This window comes from Crocuta crocuta, unplaced genomic scaffold, assembly GCF_008692635.1.
Source record: "Crocuta crocuta isolate KB4526 unplaced genomic scaffold, BGI_CrCroc_1.0 scaffold207, whole genome shotgun sequence".
Taxonomy (NCBI): Eukaryota; Metazoa; Chordata; class Mammalia; order Carnivora; family Hyaenidae; genus Crocuta; species Crocuta crocuta.
Genome location: NW_027531996.1, coordinates 2,550,192 through 2,566,907, shown reverse-complemented (window position 1 = coordinate 2,566,907; position 16,716 = coordinate 2,550,192). Strand labels below are relative to the sequence as shown.

Sequence of the window (16,716 nt, the reverse complement as noted above, 5' to 3'; positions counted from 1 at the left end):
GCAATTATCATCCCCCACCCCCCGCCAGAGGGTGGATATACATTCTGAGGTAACCCTAGGTTTGAGACGTTGGTGTGTGAAAAATAAAAAGCATGGAAGCTTATTTACATTAAAATTTGAGCTATTCACATTAAAATTTTAGTGACAGAAGGAAGCAAGGAAATCCTTGACGACCATTCCTCCCAATTTTCCAAGAGGGGCCCCCAATTGCATGTAACATTATCCTTTTTGTATAATGACTTGTAAAATGTGTAACTAAAAATGATCTAAGCTTAAGGCCTCTTTAAAAGTTAATGAAGAACAGAGGGGGAAATCCCAGCGGGCCTCTGTTCCCAAATTCTGGTTTGGGGGAAGCAAACATAGTAAATGAGAGGAATCCAAGTTAGAGGAGCTCAGAAGAGAAAACGGGCAGAAAAACACCGAGGACGCCCCCACCGAGGGGGTTAAAATCAGACTTCCCGCAGACAGACAGCTGGGGGTCAAATGTCAGGCTGAAGTGGTGCAGACGGCACTTCAGACCAAAAGACGGAAGGAAGGAAGGGGTGAACCTAGACTCAGAGAAGGCAAGATGTGGCTCTTGCCGAGACCAGAGTGGAAATCTGATGGGAAAATCTCCACCGTGCTCTTTTCTTGTGGTCTACGGTCAAATCTGTCCTCCTAAAGCAAGCTCCAAGGGCTCCTCAGAGGAGGAGGCGCTCCAGGGCCTCCCCGAGAAAAGCTCCACTTTCTGCACCATGACCACCTGCTGTTTTGTAAGTACTGATTCTCCCTGCTGTCACGAGACTGTCCACCTACCCCTCCAGACTGAGTCTCACGAGGGCTAGACACATGTCTAATGCATCTCTCTTGCCCTGCAGTCCTGAGCACTGGGCATGGCGTGTAGCAGGTGCTCCAAAGGAGCTGAGTCAGAACGTGGCATTTTAACCTTTGGAAGGATGGGGAGTCTTGTCAGAGTGGTTTGAGCCAAGGAGGCCAAAGCACTGACCCCTCTCCAAAGGTGGCCTGTACCCCCTTGTCCACCCACAGATAGTGCTTCCTACTTCCCAAAGTCCTGACAAGGCCGCAGGTCATCCGCACATGCCTCAGCGGGGGGTGGACTGTTACTGCCCCCAGGAAGGCAGAGGTGAGGGCTTTGGCCAGAGGACATGGATTCAGGGTGTGCCTCTTTTGACCTCCCTCATCCCTCCAGTGTCACAATTTTTGGTGTGCTGAAAGGCTGTCCCGGGCCAACTGGGCTCGGATGATAACACCCCTCACTGTCTAGAGCAGTTTTGAACGGATAGATTCAGACCCCAAAGTATGTGTGCAGGCCAGTGGATGCAGGAAAGACAAGGGCTCCCAAGGTTGCACACTGAGCAGGACCTGGGTCCCACACTTGGCTTTTCCCAGAGCGTAGTGCATATTAGTGTGTGTCTGGGTGTTTAGCCATGTAGGGTGTTGGGTGCTCTCTTCACACTGGTCTGAGCGCAGGGAGGGGAAAGGCAGAGGAATTTGCCCAAGGCCCCCCAGAGCTGGAACCTGATAACCCTTCGGAAGAGGAGCTACTTCCAAACTTGGCCAGACCCTCCCCCCACCCCAGGGTGCTTGAGCGCCTAACCATGGGCTTCAAGGGTCAAAGCCAGGAAGGGGCTGTATTCCTGGGGCCAGGGGCACAGAGGCTGCCCCCCAAGAGCTGCTCCCACCCCCACTGGGGCCCACCTGGGGAGTGGCCAGCAGGTTTGTTTACATTTACCTGCGTAGGACAGGCACTTTCCCCAGCCTCACCACCCCATCCTCCTCCCTTGATGAACCGAATTTCCTTCACACCACTCTGCCCACTCGTCACTCACAGCCCTCCACAGCGCTTCCTGTCTCCAGCCAAGTCAAAGGAAAACCCCAAATTTACTGTTATTGTTTACCAAACCTACCACCTCCTCAACCCAAGGCACAGACGCGTCCTCAAGTTGAGGGCAGGATAGACGCAGCCCAGACCAGTGACCCTGCTCCAAACCGAGGGCTCCGTGTCCTCTGGACGGTGGGATTCATAAAGGCCCCCAAGCACCTAACAACGCATTAAAACCCGCGATCTCATTAAATTCCTCACAGTAGCCACAGGACACAGGGACGTCGCCCCCATTTTATACAAAAGGAAACAATTCCACTCAGTGGAAGGGAATCCAGTCTCGCTCTTGGCTCCCTCTCCACTCCCCTTATCAAGAAACTTGGCGGGGGTTGGGGGGCGGTATTTGTTTTTATTTGTTCTTCTCAAGGAACTCTGAACTCGGGAGCTGGAGCCACAGGTGAGATTCACCTCTGCTTAGTTGCTGAGGTCTTGGGAGGGACATTTTACTCTGCGAGGCTGCCTGTCCTCATAGGTAAATTGGAGACAAGTCTTTAGACCCTCTTTGCACCACTTAAGGGCATTCGGGAATCACACCCTTTGCCTTCGGCACCCATGAAAGCCAGCATTTGCTTTTAGGTCAAAGTTCCCTTTCCCATCCCACATGGGAATTTAGCAGAATGAGGTTAAGTGACAGGGAGCCACAGGGCCACGCGCGCGTGGGTAAGGGGCATGGCAAGGAGTGCAAAGGCGTGGTGGCCAGGGCCCTCAGGGCCCTTCACCCCAGCCATCCTCCCTCAACACCAACTCCATGCTGGGTGGCCTCTGGCCACAGTGTCCCGAGCCGGGCTGCCACACACGGAAGAGGCAGCCAACACAAGTGTTAATGTGTGGGGACAGGAGGGTGAGAAGGCTGTGGGACAGGCCTCGGGGCAAAGCAGGTGCCTCGCAGATGCCACATGCTGATCCTTGGACCTAGGAACTCTGCAGACGGGATTAAGGCTAAGTGCCTTGTGAAGGGGAGATTATCTGGGATGTTCTGGGGAGGCTCAGTCTCATCACACAGGTCTGTAAGAGCGGAGGTCAAAGAGGGAGGGATGTGATGTGATGGTTGCAGATGGAAGAAAAAAGTCATGAGCCAAGGAATGCAGAAGCCTTTTGAAGCTGGAAAAGGGAGGCAATGGAATCTTCTAGAGCCTCCAGAAAGGAATACAGCTCTGCTGCGACCTTGATTCTAGCTCAGTGAGACCCTATCAGACCTGTGACCTGTAAGATACTACATGTGTGCTGTTTTAAGCCATGGAATGGATCAGGGACTCAACAGAAAACGGGTCCGCCTCCACAGACAATGGCGCGCTGACAACGTCCTTCTGCCCTCTCACCCTAGTCCCCCTCCGACCCACCCTCGGTTCCTCTTCCCCCAATTTCTCACTTCGGATACTTGTGTAAGCTCAGAGGACACAACCGGATTTCCCTGAACACAAAAGCTCCTGATGGTTCACCCGAGCGGTGGTTTCTAGAACGACGAGTAGAGTCTCAAGGTAGGAACTAGCCTCAACAATCCCTTCAGGAGTTTATAGATATAAATAAAGTGGGAGGTCGGGGGTCAACAGGGGCTGCCCTGCCTGAGCCCACCAGCCTGAGCAGCTAACCTGTGACCCTGCTAGTGACTGAGGGGATCAGCAGGCCCCTCCTCAGGCACAGTCAGGTGTGAGGATGGAAAACTCCCACCCCAGGCCTTTGGATCCTGAGTTCTAATCCAAACCAATGAGCTGCGTGAGCTCCAGTACATGCCTTTGCCTTCAGTCAGCTGCCTCCTCCTGAAGTATGGGTACGCCCTCTGCCCTGCGTTTCTCCCCAGTCAGCTCTGACGACCATGTGAGAGAAGGTAAACTACCAGGGTGCACTATTTTTCCTTTCTTTTCCTGGAAGGAAGAGCAATAGGGTCAGCAGACCATTTCTCCCTTGGGCCCTACTGCAAGCCAATCTGTGGTGTGACCCCAAACATCCCACCTCGGGGTCTTGCTAGTGCATCTGTGAACTGGGGGAAATGGGTCATGTGCACACGGAGGGCTCGTCAGCATTTTGGTTTAAGCCTAACCCCTATCGCCCCCTCCTGGAACTTTCAGGAACTACACCAACCTGCTCCCTGGTCTCTCCCCCAGTTTGAACCAAGTTCCTGGAATCCCGGGCCAGCAGGCTGAGGAGGCCAACACCTGGCTGTGGCTAAGTAGGTCAAAGAATCAGGTACGGAGAAGCCGCTCGACTCCTGATTCGGTATTTGGCAAAACAGCATGGGCTCCCCACCCCTTGTTGCCACCCCACGCTGCTACGAAGGACAGCAGCATTCATGCCCCGACGCCAGACACATCCTGGCCAGACCCTGGGCAGGACAAGGGCTGGCACCCACTCACCCGGGAGGCCCTCCCGTCTCTCCCCTGCCAGGACACCCAGACTCTGCCCTCCCAACATACAGAACCACTCTCCACGTGCGGGAAGAAGAGAAATGGGGGGTAGAAAGGCTGAGTCCCGTGAAGGAAGAGCAAGAAAACCTTTCAACTATTAAATCTGTTTAGTAAAGACAATTTTGCTCATACAAAACATCAATAGTTTACAACAATCTGAGTGCTGGACACGTCATCAGAGACAGGGAGGCACTGGAGGCCCTCTGAGCCTTTCCCTTGCGCCCAGAGAAGGCCCAGGGAGCTCCTCCACCATTCTGCCCCCGCGGGAGATGAAAGCTGAAGTATTCCTGCCCCAAAAGGCCATGGCACAGAGGACTTCACCCCAGGCTGCTCATTAATACTGGGGGAGGGCCCTCCTCACCCTCCCTCACTGGCCTGGATACATGAAGCTGAGCTGCTTGGGGTAGGGGTGAAGGGGAGAATGAGGAAGGGGCAGAGTTGGGACATCTTTGGTGTGAAGACTCCACCACCCACGCCACAGCATGTAAGTGGTGCTGCCTTTGCCCACGTGGGGCAGCCCGCCAATGCCTCCAGAGCCCAGGAGAGAGACGGCAAAATGCAGAAGCTTTGCATCACTTCTAGACTGCCCGGGCTCACCCACGTGAGCAGAGAGGAGGCCTGTTAAGAAGTGGCTTAAAATGTAAGAAAAATAAACAAGAAGGGGTTAAGAATGGCAGGAAGGAGAAGTGGAGAGGCCACTTGGTAGCTAAGCGCCTCAGAGGACGGGGATCAGCACTGAGTGGGGAGCAGGGGGCAGGACGGAGGGTGGCCCAGTCTTCTTGATTGCTGTGCCAGTGCCTAAGGCACTCCTCTCTGCCTCCCAGGCCAGCTAACCGGAATCTGGATCGGCTTCTCAGGCACTTTGGCAGACCCAACATGGGCACGGCAGGCCCAGGAAGGGTGAAGGTCCTTGGGCCACAGCAGGGCCCCTCCCTCGGCAGCCCTGCCTGCCCCTGGCCCCTCAAATGCAGTCCCAGACACAGATCCGGGCACATGTACGCACGCGCGCGTGCACACACACACACACACACACACACACACACACACACACACACACACACATACACACAGTCACGCCTCTGTCCGTCTGCCACACTGGTGACATCTGAGGGCTCCAGCATAGGTGGGTGGCACCGCAGCCCTGGCCCCACACGGCCTCAAGCTCCCAGAAGGCCTCGGCCAGCGGGGGCCTCAGGCTGCGGTGGGGAAAGAGAGGGCAGTGGGGCCATACACAGACACTCCCTATAACAGTTTCCACAAATACCCTTTAACAAACCCCAAACCCTCTCATGTCCAGAGAGGAAGGGGTTTGGGGAAGAGGAGGCAGAGTAAGGGAAAGAACAATAAAAGAAGGTTCATAAAAATTCTAAGTCAAATTACTGATAAAATTGCAAAATGAGCACGGGTTCAAGAGCATCTTGCTCCCTTCTCTCCACGCTGCCCTCAACCTCCCAGAGCCCCCCCGTCCCCCGCCCCTGAGGTGGCCACTCGGAACCAAAGGCGGGATTCAGCCTCCGATGGGGCTCTGGGCTCCATGCCGCCAAGGACGAGGGGTGGGGTGGAAATGGGACAGTTCTGTGTCTCTTCATTTAAAAAATATATCCAGGTTGAGAGTTATTGCTTGTCCTTCAGTGGAGCAGGGTGGGCACAGGGGCTCAGTGAGCGAGGGCCGCGGCCTCCAGGGCTCGAGCTTTCTTCCGCCTCTTCAGAAGGAGAGGATTGGACGCATCTTCGATCTTTTTTATCTTGATCTGCTCGTAATCAACACGCATTGTGGCCAAGGCACTGGTCATCTCCTCCTGGGGAGAGGGGTGGGTTTCACCGAGGGGAAGACATGGGATACAAGAGACACAGGCCAGGGTGAGGGCGACAGGGGGTGGGAGCAGAGAGAGGACAGGCTGCTTAGTTAGCAGGTCCAGGGCTGGCAGCGGCCGGGGCCTGGGCCTGGGTCACCGGGGCCTGGCCTCGGCACACTGCTTCTCTCCCGGAGCCCTCCAACAACCCCACGGTAAGGCAGAAAGAGCACTGGATTAGGAGTCAGGTCAGCTCCAGCCTGTCACTAGCTATGGGACCTTTCGGGTCCCTTTAGTGAGCTGTGGGCTTGGAGGGCATAGACGCAGAGTCCTTGGCCCACAGCCTGGTCAGGGAAGTGGCTGAGTCACTGCTCTTGTTGTAACACAGATCCCTGGGGTGAGCGAGGACAGGCCTGAGCAGCCCCCGGCCAGCACCGCCCCCCAACCTGGGCACCCCTGGGGAGCCATTTCCCCTCGCCCCTCAGCCGTCCCCCCCCCCACCTGGGCACCCCTGGGGAGCTGCCTCCCCTCGCCCCTCAGCCATTCCCCCCCCGACCTGGGCACCCCTGGGAGCTGCCTCCCCTCGCCCCTCTCAGCCAGTGGTTCCCTCACCTTGACATCCTCCCACCGCTCCTTGTCCTCCTTCAGGACCCGGCTGGTGTGCAGTGGGGTCTGAGGGACCTTTGTCGATTGCTGACAGGGAGAAAAGGCGTTCAAGTGGCAGCCTGGGGTGGGGCACAGTGGCGGCCGAGCCCTCACCCTGAGGGATGGTTGCCATGAACCCGGGTCTCTCCGGCCTCTACCAGGCTTACCATGATCCAGGGGTGGTTCATAAACTCCGTGATGGTCATTCTCTGAGTGGGCTCTGTTTTCAGCAGGTTCCGGATAAGCATCTTCACTGGGTGGGGGGGACAGGGGACAGAGACAGTTCAGGGGCCACCCTCCCTCTTCTGCTGTTTACCAAAGTTTGCAAGGTGAACCCAGATTTGGGGGTGGAGTGTTGCATGGAGGCCGAATGCCCCAGGTGCTGGCTCTGAGGACCATCTGGCTGTCCCACTGGATAGGTTATAGTAGCCCCCCGGGCCTCGGCCCTGCGCCAGACCCTTCACACGGACAGGTGCGAGCACAGGTACACACCCACTGCCACGCCACCCCCATGAGGCGGAGGCCTATGTGTACACACACATGTGCTTGTGTGGGGCCTTACCTTCCTCTGACACTTCGGACCATTCTGGGTTGGGAAATTCATACTGGCCCATTCGGATGCGAGTCTTCATGCCCGGAGAGATGGCAAGGCCATGGTTGGAATAGAAGGGGGGATACCCGCACAGCCTAAGCCACGAGGTAGGAAGACAGGGATGGTGTTACATAGGGGACCTTGTACCAGGAACAGACAGAAACAGGCTTCTTCTTGTCAAGGTCACAGAGAAATCGAAACTCACTGATTTGGGCACAAGATACGAAGTCAAGAACAGGGCCCAGGAATCCAACATGCCACGTATCTAAACCCATTGTCCTGCCCATTTGGGTAGTTTACACCCACCACTTAGCTACCAGAATCTGATATGCATTGAGAGAAGGGGACATGCAGGGGACTCCCAGGGAACCCCCATCGAGAAGGGGATGCTAGCCTGTGCTCCTTCCTCTTCTCCCAGAGAGGTACAGGCCTCCTTCCACCCTCGGCCCCAGCGCAGCCCCACCTCCCCTCACGCCCTCCCTGGCACACTCACAGGATGTACATGATGACACCCAAGGACCACATGTCACAGGACTTGTCATACTTCTCTGGACCCAGCACTTCCGGAGCTGTAAACCAAAGGTCCATGTGGGTGGGTGTGGCCCTTGGAGCACTGTGCTATCTCCCCGTTTCTCTGCGGAACATGCTCTCCCTCCCAATCCTTCAGCCCCTCATGATGGTCCTGAGCTGGGGGGCGGGGAGGGGGGAGCAGCCATCACCCAGTGCTGGGATTTGGGGGTGGGGGGAGCAGACCCTCCTCTAAGGTAACTCTGGGGCTAGAGTCTGGAGACAGAAGCGATTCCTGAACTGAAGAGCCTCGCCAACCCATGCTGTCCATTTAATGCGACAAATGCCGTGTGGGGAGTTCATTCTGTGCCAGTCAGCTGGGGCCCCAGAGCCAAATCTGTGTCCCAGACTGCACTGGGAATCTGAGGGCAAGGACTGATCTTGGGGAAATTACATGTGGGCACAAAACCCTGCCCCTACTGTCAGATAACTTCCTCTAATGCCTGAAACCCAGCTTCACTCTGACGAGCCCTACTTGTGGTCAGGTCACATCAGAAACGGTTCCAGAAAGGGTCAACGGACATAACGCCCCTGAGACCCGTGGCACCGAGAGCTGTAGGGAGGGTGTGAGAGCAGGCCTGGGGGCAGACGCGTGCCCCAGGCCTCCCCGGGACTTACCCACATAGTACGGTGTATAACAAGGAGTGGTCAAAGAGTTGTGGCTGGTGGTTTCCTTGGCAAAGCCAAAATCGGTGAGTTTCAGAATGGCGTTGGGCCTTTTGGAGGTGTAGAGGAGGTTCTCAGGCTGCAGAGAGGGAGACAGAGAACTAGCAACTCTGCTGAGCGTCTAAGCAGCTATGGGAATCTGAGGGTGAGGATTCCTGTCTTCCCTCCTCCATTTGACAACCGTTTGTCCCGTGATCGGCATGCCAGCAGGAGCGTCAGCTACACACGACCAGGTGTCTGCGCTCGGAGACAGGAGACTAACACCGACACCCACCAGCAAATACCACGGGGACATGGAAACCAAAGGTGTGACTGTGAGGTACTGACTGAGGAGCTCCCCAGGGCTGGGCGCGACCACAGGAGGCTTGGCTGCTGGGTTTGGGGGTTTGCCCAGAGAGGGCAGGCCCTGTGGGGCAGAGAACAGCACCCTGTCCTACTCTGCCCTCCGGAACCAGGCAGTGAGGCGGCAGGACACTCCGGCAAAGCCTCCTAGGGTCGCTGTGGTCCCGCAGCCGCAGCCCCGAGCCACCTCAGTCACGGGGAGGGGCAGCAGCAAACAGCTGGTACCTTGACATCCCGATGGGCAATGTTGATCGAGTGCAAATACTGGATGGCCTCACCGATGCTCTTCATGATTTCCGACGCTTCTGCAGCCGGGAGAGGCGGGAGAGGGCAGGAAGGTCCACAAGGTGCGCAGTTAGGTTTGACAACCCGATCCTTAGTGCCCCCATGGCACAGCCCCAGGCTCCCGACGTCCGCCACCCACCCCGGAAACCAGGAAATGGGGAGCTGTCATGTCTCAGAGAGAGCAGGCACTGCAGAGGCCCCCTTCCCATACCCCTGACTGCCAACGCCCGTCCCCACAACAGACCCTGTCTACCTCTCTCTGTGAACGCCTGGTCTCCTCGGTCCTGGATCCGGCTAAAGAGCTCTCCGCCATCCAGACTGAAACAAGGCCAAGGTCAGATCCGACGGGTACAACATCCACCACCCCTCCCCACTGCCCGCCAAACGAAATCAAGCATTTATGTCTGAAGCTGCGGGGTCCAGGCCTGGGCCGTCCCCGGCGGGTGAGGGGCCTGAGGCGGGGGGGGGGCAGGCTGGGCAAGGGGCAGAAAGGGCACGGCTGCCTACCACTCCATGACAATCAGCAGGCACTTCCTCCCTGCGTACAGGTTCTCGTAGACATCCACGATTCGCACGATGTGTGGGCACTGGGAGGCCCTCCAGTGCAGCTCGACCTCCCGGCGGGCCTTGGGGCAGTCCTGAAGCATCTGCAAGCCAAACCTGAGTCACCGCACCGTCCCTGCAGGAAGACAGCTGGCTGCCGCCCCGCGCAGACCTATTCCAAGGCCCTGGCCCAGGTGCCCACTGACGTCCACGCCGGTACGCCGTGAACTCCCTGCTACTGCCGCCGGTTTTCTGCCAGCTCCCGTGCCATTTTCTCTGGCCCCGCTCCCTAAATCCTGACTTGGAGCTTTGCAGCTCCCATGTTTGCACTGAAAGAAACCTTAAGGTGACCTCCATGGGGCCTTGCTTGACAACTGCACTGAAATCAGCCCTTGGACCATTTTATCTAGGTGGGCCCTTCCTAGCTATGGGCATGGAGTCTTTTCTAGAAGGCAGGCAGCAGTCAGGCACTGGGAGTAGGGGGTATAGGAGGCATGAGGAGAAAGACAGGCGAAGGAAAATGAAAACAATCACAGAGAGCGGCCTGGAGAATGGAGGGACTCCAGAATCGGTAAGAAAAGGTAACGCCAAGATCCCTCAAAACCCAGCACAGCAAATGCAGAGAAGTGTGCTTTCTACCTCGGTGATTTACTTTGTTCAGCCAACCGATGGCCTAGGGAGTCAGCCTGATGTGGTTTGAATGCTGCCTCTTGCTACGTTTGCAACCTTGGGCACATTTCTGGACTCATGAGCCTCCTTCCTGTGCCTCCTCCATAGACTAGGTGGCCAGGGGCACTAATGGAACCTGGATCCCTCCCCGGCCTCAGGGGCAGCATCTTGACCTATCCAAGCCAGTCTCATTAATTCCTAGTCCTTTATTAGTGAGGAGCCTGGGAATGAGCCTAAGCCTCAATGTTGGCCAAGATGAGATCTGTAAAAAATCCACTAGAGGCCTCTTAAAGGGAACAGAAGGAAACAACACCATCATTCCCGCTTATGGCACCTGGTACTGTGACAGCCACTTTAGTGCCACGCAGGAGACCAGCCTTAGACGATAAGTCAAAGCACTGAGGAAGCAACCAGGAGAGGAGCTCGCTACCTGGAGCCTTGCTGACCCCAAAAGCCAGCCCTCAGGACTCGTTTTCGGTAAGATAAGAATCTTTCCTTACTATTTAACTGCTTTCAGTAAAGGTTTTTTTTTTTTTAATTGCTCAGAGCCAAAGGCATCCTGATCTATTCCTTTGCAAAATGGGGACAGAGTGGTAAGGATTAAATGTAACAGTCCTGCAAAGCGCCTAGCAGGGTGCCTGGTATATGCCCAATAACCAGAGCTGTCACTTTCATTACAGAATGTCCGCGACATGCACACCACAGATGCCAAAATAATTAAGACAAAGACCCAGACAGACTTACCATCTCTGTAGGAAGTCAAGATTAGCCCCACACAGCACATTTAAGAGGGCTAGAAGCGGAGAAGGAAATGGTTAGGCAGAAGGGAGGGCATCCAGGCAGGGAAAAGAGTGGGGATTGGGGCACTGACTGGGAGGGAGTGCAGTTGGAGTCAATGGGTGATGCTGCCCAAAAGGCTCAGAGACCTGCTGGAAAGTGCACGAAGCTTGGAAAGAAAAGATCAGATGGTGGGGATGAAGCCAGATTACAGAGGGCAGTGAAAGGCAAATACAGGAATTTCCAACAATAAAACTAGAATTCATCATGCTATGGTCCCATGATATACTAGGCCTTTTCTAATTGTACAACTGACATGTTTTTAAAAAATATAATTTACTGTCAGGTTAATAACATACAGTATGTACACTGTGCTCCTGGTTTCAGGGGTAGATTCCTATGATTCATCGCGTACATACAACACCCAGTGCTCATCTCAACAACTGCCGTTTTATGGGATCAGGAAACTGAGGCTCAGAGAAATACCGTTTCCAGGGCTAAGTTCCTGGGCCTGGTGGGTGTAAAGCCCAAGCCTTTTCCGTGACATGAAGCTTTAAAAGGAGAGCTGGAGGCTGAGGTTTGTCAGTTCCAGACAGAAAACTGCAGACTGACTTTGCAGAGGCAATCCCCAGACAGTTGGGTCTCCTACGGAGCAAGCAGGAGGCAAGGTTCCTGTGGGGTCACACTGCCACCTAGTGGCTGTCTGGAGACACTGCACATGTTCTGAGTTCTGCCACTTTCGACTTTATTTATTTGGATGGACCAGGAATAAAGTTTACTTTCCTTCCCCATGCTCTACAAAAAGCAGGAGGAGGTACTGGTCAATTTCGTTTGCATGTCATTCAACTCAACAAACACTTATTGGGTCCCAAGTTGTGTTGGACGTCAAGATGTAACAGAAGAGTCCCAATCTGAAAGAATTCAGGCTGGGATGCGGGGAATCATGGTACTAGGGGACACAGACACAAAATATACTGATGACCCAGTGAGATAACGTGCTATATGGGTGATAAGTTCAAATGGTTCAGGAGCACAAATTCTCAGAAGAGCCAAATAAGAAAGACCTCTCTCGCCCCCTACAGGTGCATAGATGACTATGAGGCCCAGAGAGGTAGAGGCCGAATTGAATTGACAGATTTACTCAGAGGCAACTTGAGGTCACGGATTTACAATCAGTAGGGTCTTGGGTGTGGTTGGGAACTTGTCAATTTCTGGTTGCATTACCTTAGAGAGCTCATTACCTTTCTAAGCCCTTACACTTTCATCTGTAAGTTAGGGGGTCACGCCTAGCTGGCCCCCTTCCTCACAGAGCCATTGTAAGCATCTCATGAAATGATATCCCTAAGAGTGCTTTGTTATCAGTGCTGTTTACTTCACTGTAAACCAGCAGTATAATGAGCACAGCACAGGGACTCTCCATCGCCTCTGAGTAGGGGCAGGAGCCGGCTGACGTAACCAGTACAGGTCACCAGCAAGACTGCAGGCTGGGTTTACGTTCACGGCCCAGTGGCCACCACCTGGAAACCAGCTCCGTGCTCTGACCAACCAGAGTTGTGCTACGTGAGGACACACCAGTGCCCAAACCCAAGTGCTTGGTCCTTGGTCCTCCTTGAACTCAGAGCTGGCGCTCCAAGCCCAGACAGGTTAGTCCATGCGGCAGAAGAGAATTCACAGTCAGAAGGCCTGGGCTCACATCCCACTTCCAGGCTTGCACACAACGCTTCGCCTGGTGGGCCTACAACACACTGGCCTCAGGAACCACGTACGCCTCACACCCCAGCTCTGTGCTTCCTCGCTTGGGTCAGCTGAGTCAACCTCCCTTTCTGAATGGGGTTTCCTCATCTGTGAAGCGGGATTAGATTTAGTGAAATAAACAAACCGGAAAGGGTAGTATTTTTAAATTCTGAAAGAAACATAATAAGAATTTCCCATGGAGACTGGTGACTGGCATCCAGGTATGTGTTTCTCAGAAATCCCTGAATGGGTATGAAAACCAACTCAAGCAATGAAGGCAAGACCTTCAACTGGGTCAGGCAGGCAGGCGGGCTGATGTCATGGGGGGAAGAGCCTGAAGAGCCAAAGAGGCTTTGCAGACAGCTGTGCGGTGCGGAGAGCCAGGAGGGAGGATATCAAGAATGTGCTAATCTGGAGCACAGAGCTAAGAAAAGAACAGTGGTGGGGGTGGTGGGGGATGAGGGGTGCCTGAGCGCCTAGCCAGAGAAGAGACAGAGAGAGACACACAGGATTCCTGTGGTGCTGCCAGGGGCCACCAACAGGTTCAACCAGAAGCCAAGAGAGTCACCTAGGAAAGGCTCACTCCTCTGCACGGACAAAGAGAGCAGAGGCCAAAGGGCCCAGGTCTACAGCTCTCAGGGCTCCAGATTAGATTGGAGGAAGGGAGGAAGGGTCTTCCCACCAAAAGGCCACCACACAATAAGCTGGGAAGGGTTTGTGAAATATTTTAAGCCCATGCTAAGCATGGAGCGGATGCTGTGACTTGTCTTCACCCCCCTGTATGCTGCGTCTGAAATTCTCTTGCACTATAGAAAAGGTGAACTGTTGCATGTGTTAGACTGCAATGCACTGGACAAGGCCACCTACCAAGTGTGGCAAGGGCCAGGGTCAAGGCCACAGAGCCCGCTGCCTGGGGAGGAACCTCTAGGATGACAGTGGCGATGAAGGAGATGTGGGAGCTTCCCCCAAATCCTGTTCCGCGCCTCAATTTGCGGGAAGCTGATGGGAAGAGGAATGGGGCCCCTGATGCTGGTTGCTTGTGGTCCCCTTATCTCCCCCGCCACCAGATCTTCCATGGTGGGGCCACAGGAAAAGACTCAGGAGTGGTCAGCATCCTAAACCTGGCTGCACCAGAGAAATGGGAAGTAACAGAGCCGAGGACCTGAAGCATGGCTCGCCAGCAAACCAGGCACGAGGAGTGGACAGGAAGGAACGAGCCACAGGCCCCAAGGGATCATCCCCTTCACAAGCTCTAACATTTGCCAGGTGCATGACCTTCTGGAAGTTTTTAATCCCTCTGTGCCTTAAAACAGGGTAAGAACAGTATTTGCCTACATTAAATGAGGTAATGTGTGTAAATTACTCAGAGCAGTGCAGGGCGCATAGTGACAGGTGCATTCGTGTTTACTATTACTATTCTGCCCCCACTTCCCACCCAGGTCGTCTCAGAGTCCCTCTGGGGTGGGTGGGCAGCTGGGATCCCGCTCCCGCCCACCTTGTGTAAGGTGTTATTAACAGCTCCAGGCACTGGGCGGAGGGGGACCCAGAATACTGGAAGGGAGGCGGTCCTTGGCATCCCAGCTCGGAGCTCTCCCTCTCCCTCCCTACACCACGTAGACTGAACAGCTGGGGGCGGGGTGCACCCGTAATGAGAGAAGGAAGACATCCCTTCGCAAGACTGACTGGGAGCCAAGAGTGATGCAAAAGTCTGAGTCAGGCACTGAGTGTGCTGTCGGTGTGTGGTGTGTCTGTCGGTGTGTGGTATGTCGTGAAAACCAGACCTCCTCCGGCACTCACAGCAGGAGGTCAGGGAAAAGGCCCCATGGGTCGTGCCCGAACCCCCTCCTGGACTACAGGAGGGTGCTGAGCTGGGTGCTCTGCGGTGTAGAGGGAGAGAGGGGGCCGTGGGCAGGATGGCTGAGAGCAGAATCCCAGGAGCAGGGGACAGGGAGCCCCATCCTCCACTGTGCTCTGTGCTAAGGACTCTGAACATGAGACCCTCGTACCCAGCTGGGAGGGCACGTCCCACTTTACAAATGAAGAGAACTCAGGCTCAGAGAAGCTGAGCAAGCAGTTTAAGGTCCCCCAGCCGTTGCCTGAGGCAGGGCTGGAAAGCGGTGCCTGTTCTCACTGTGTTCTCACTGCTCCAGGGCCTCTTTCCCACCGCCCGTGGAAAGGCACAAAATCTGCCCAGACTCCCCGTGATATCAACGCCAAAGGTGGGGGCTGAAATCGTATGCGTGCCTGAACGTACAAACCCTTTGACCCTAAAATCCCACTTTGAGACTTTTACCCTAAGCTACTCTCCTAGGGGAGCTTTCAGGTATGTCCCGAATCAGTCACCTCAACCAGAAACAGCTAACCGAAGGCCCAGCAATAAGCAGTCAGAGTTGCTTTTTTTTTTTTTTCCGGAAGTGTGTTTACCTATACAAAATCTACAATCATGATTGCAATGTTGGAACAGAATGTTTCATCGGTAAGAGATTCTGACTCTCTCAGTCACCGTCAGTCACCGTCAATGGTGGCACTCTACTTTTTTCTTTGAAGCACAAATCCCAATCTTAGCTTCCTTAAATTTGCTCCTCAGATAGTACCTGACAGTAAGTGAAAAAAGCAAGTTACAAAGCCTAATTATCTATATATTTATTTCCATCTGTGGGGGAGCAGGGGTGAAAGGAAGGGCATTCATACTCAGTAAAATGCTAATAGTAAAATCCATACTCTATCTGAAAAGGAGGACTGTAGTAACTTAAGTTTCCTTCTTATATCTTTATTTTATTTTTATTTATTTTTTTATTTTTATTTATTTCTAGGAGAGAGAGAGAGGGAGACACAGACTCTGAAATAGGCTCCAGGCTCTGAGCTGGCAGTCAGCACAGAGCCCGACGCGGGGCTCGAACCCACGAGCTGGGAGATCATGACCCAAGCGAAAGTCGGACGCTTAACCGACTAAGCCACCCAGGCGCCCCCTTATATCTTTATTTTCTAAGTGATTTACAGGGGGCATCTGTACTTTTTAAGAGGCAAAGAAAGAAGCTGAGATCTCCAAATGTAAACCAGAGGCCTGCTGGCCAGGTGGCACAGCCTCCCCACATCCATGGAAGGGGGAAGGTGGCTCACACCAGCAGGTGCAGGCTGCCACGGGCAGGTGCCCACACCCCTCCCAACGGGAAGGGTGGACACTGAGAACTGTAGCTCAGCCCCTTCCATCGTCCTCTGTCTTCTGTGGCTCCACTGCGCCCTGACCTGGCCATCCAGCTCCCCAGCTAGGGAGCCTCTGCGTCAGCTCAACGCTCTTGACACCTTTCCTTTCAGCCTGGAGCCTGCGGAACTGGACCCCACAGCCCCATGCTAGTGGAAAAGGGAGGTGTGGGGAGGTCACGAGGCCACGTGGCCAGGACACACTGTCCTTACACCGTGTTCCCTCTGTCTGGGCCTTTCAAAGCCCTCATCCCTGGACCTGGAGCCAGGGAGGGAAATGGAGGAGACACAGCGCAGGAAGTTAGCTCGCCCCTCCCCCCCAGATGCCATCATGCAGCAAACATCTGCAGTGCCCAGTACACACCACACACTGTTTGGGAGAGTGCTGGGATGTGACAGGGAACATAGCAAATAAGGCTATGCAACCTCCATTTGAATGCAGGAGGCACATAATGAAAAAGTTAAAGAAAATATTTTATTACATCTTGTGTGCTATAAAAGAACAAAATAGGGTGCCAGGGTGCTGTCAGAAACCAGCCATGGTGGTGAGGAAGACTCTCAGAGCCCCCTCCTCCTACCACCTTCCTCACCCCCCCCCCCCCAAAGGAAAGAGGACTC

The 16,716-nt window shown here is 54.5% G+C and overlaps 1 protein-coding gene across 1 annotated transcript in view; it reads right to left on the bottom strand.

Moving 5' to 3' along the window:
* Positions 1–4,372: 4,372 nt before the first annotated feature.
* The window catches only part of MAPKAPK2 (MAPK activated protein kinase 2), a 73,820-nt gene continuing 61,476 nt past the window's right edge, over positions 4,373–16,716 (bottom strand). Inside the window, exons 5-13 of the mRNA XM_077775157.1 lie at positions 9,682–9,821; positions 9,428–9,492; positions 9,115–9,194; positions 8,500–8,626; positions 7,808–7,883; positions 7,285–7,409; positions 6,890–6,975; positions 6,690–6,770; positions 4,373–6,083 (exon numbers count right to left, since the gene is read on the bottom strand). Of these exons, the coding sequence (XP_077631283.1) occupies positions 5,940–6,083; positions 6,690–6,770; positions 6,890–6,975; positions 7,285–7,409; positions 7,808–7,883; positions 8,500–8,626; positions 9,115–9,194; positions 9,428–9,492; positions 9,682–9,821 (924 nt within the window). The 3' untranslated portion in view covers positions 4,373–5,939. The remainder of the gene's footprint in view (positions 6,084–6,689; positions 6,771–6,889; positions 6,976–7,284; positions 7,410–7,807; positions 7,884–8,499; positions 8,627–9,114; positions 9,195–9,427; positions 9,493–9,681; positions 9,822–16,716) is intronic.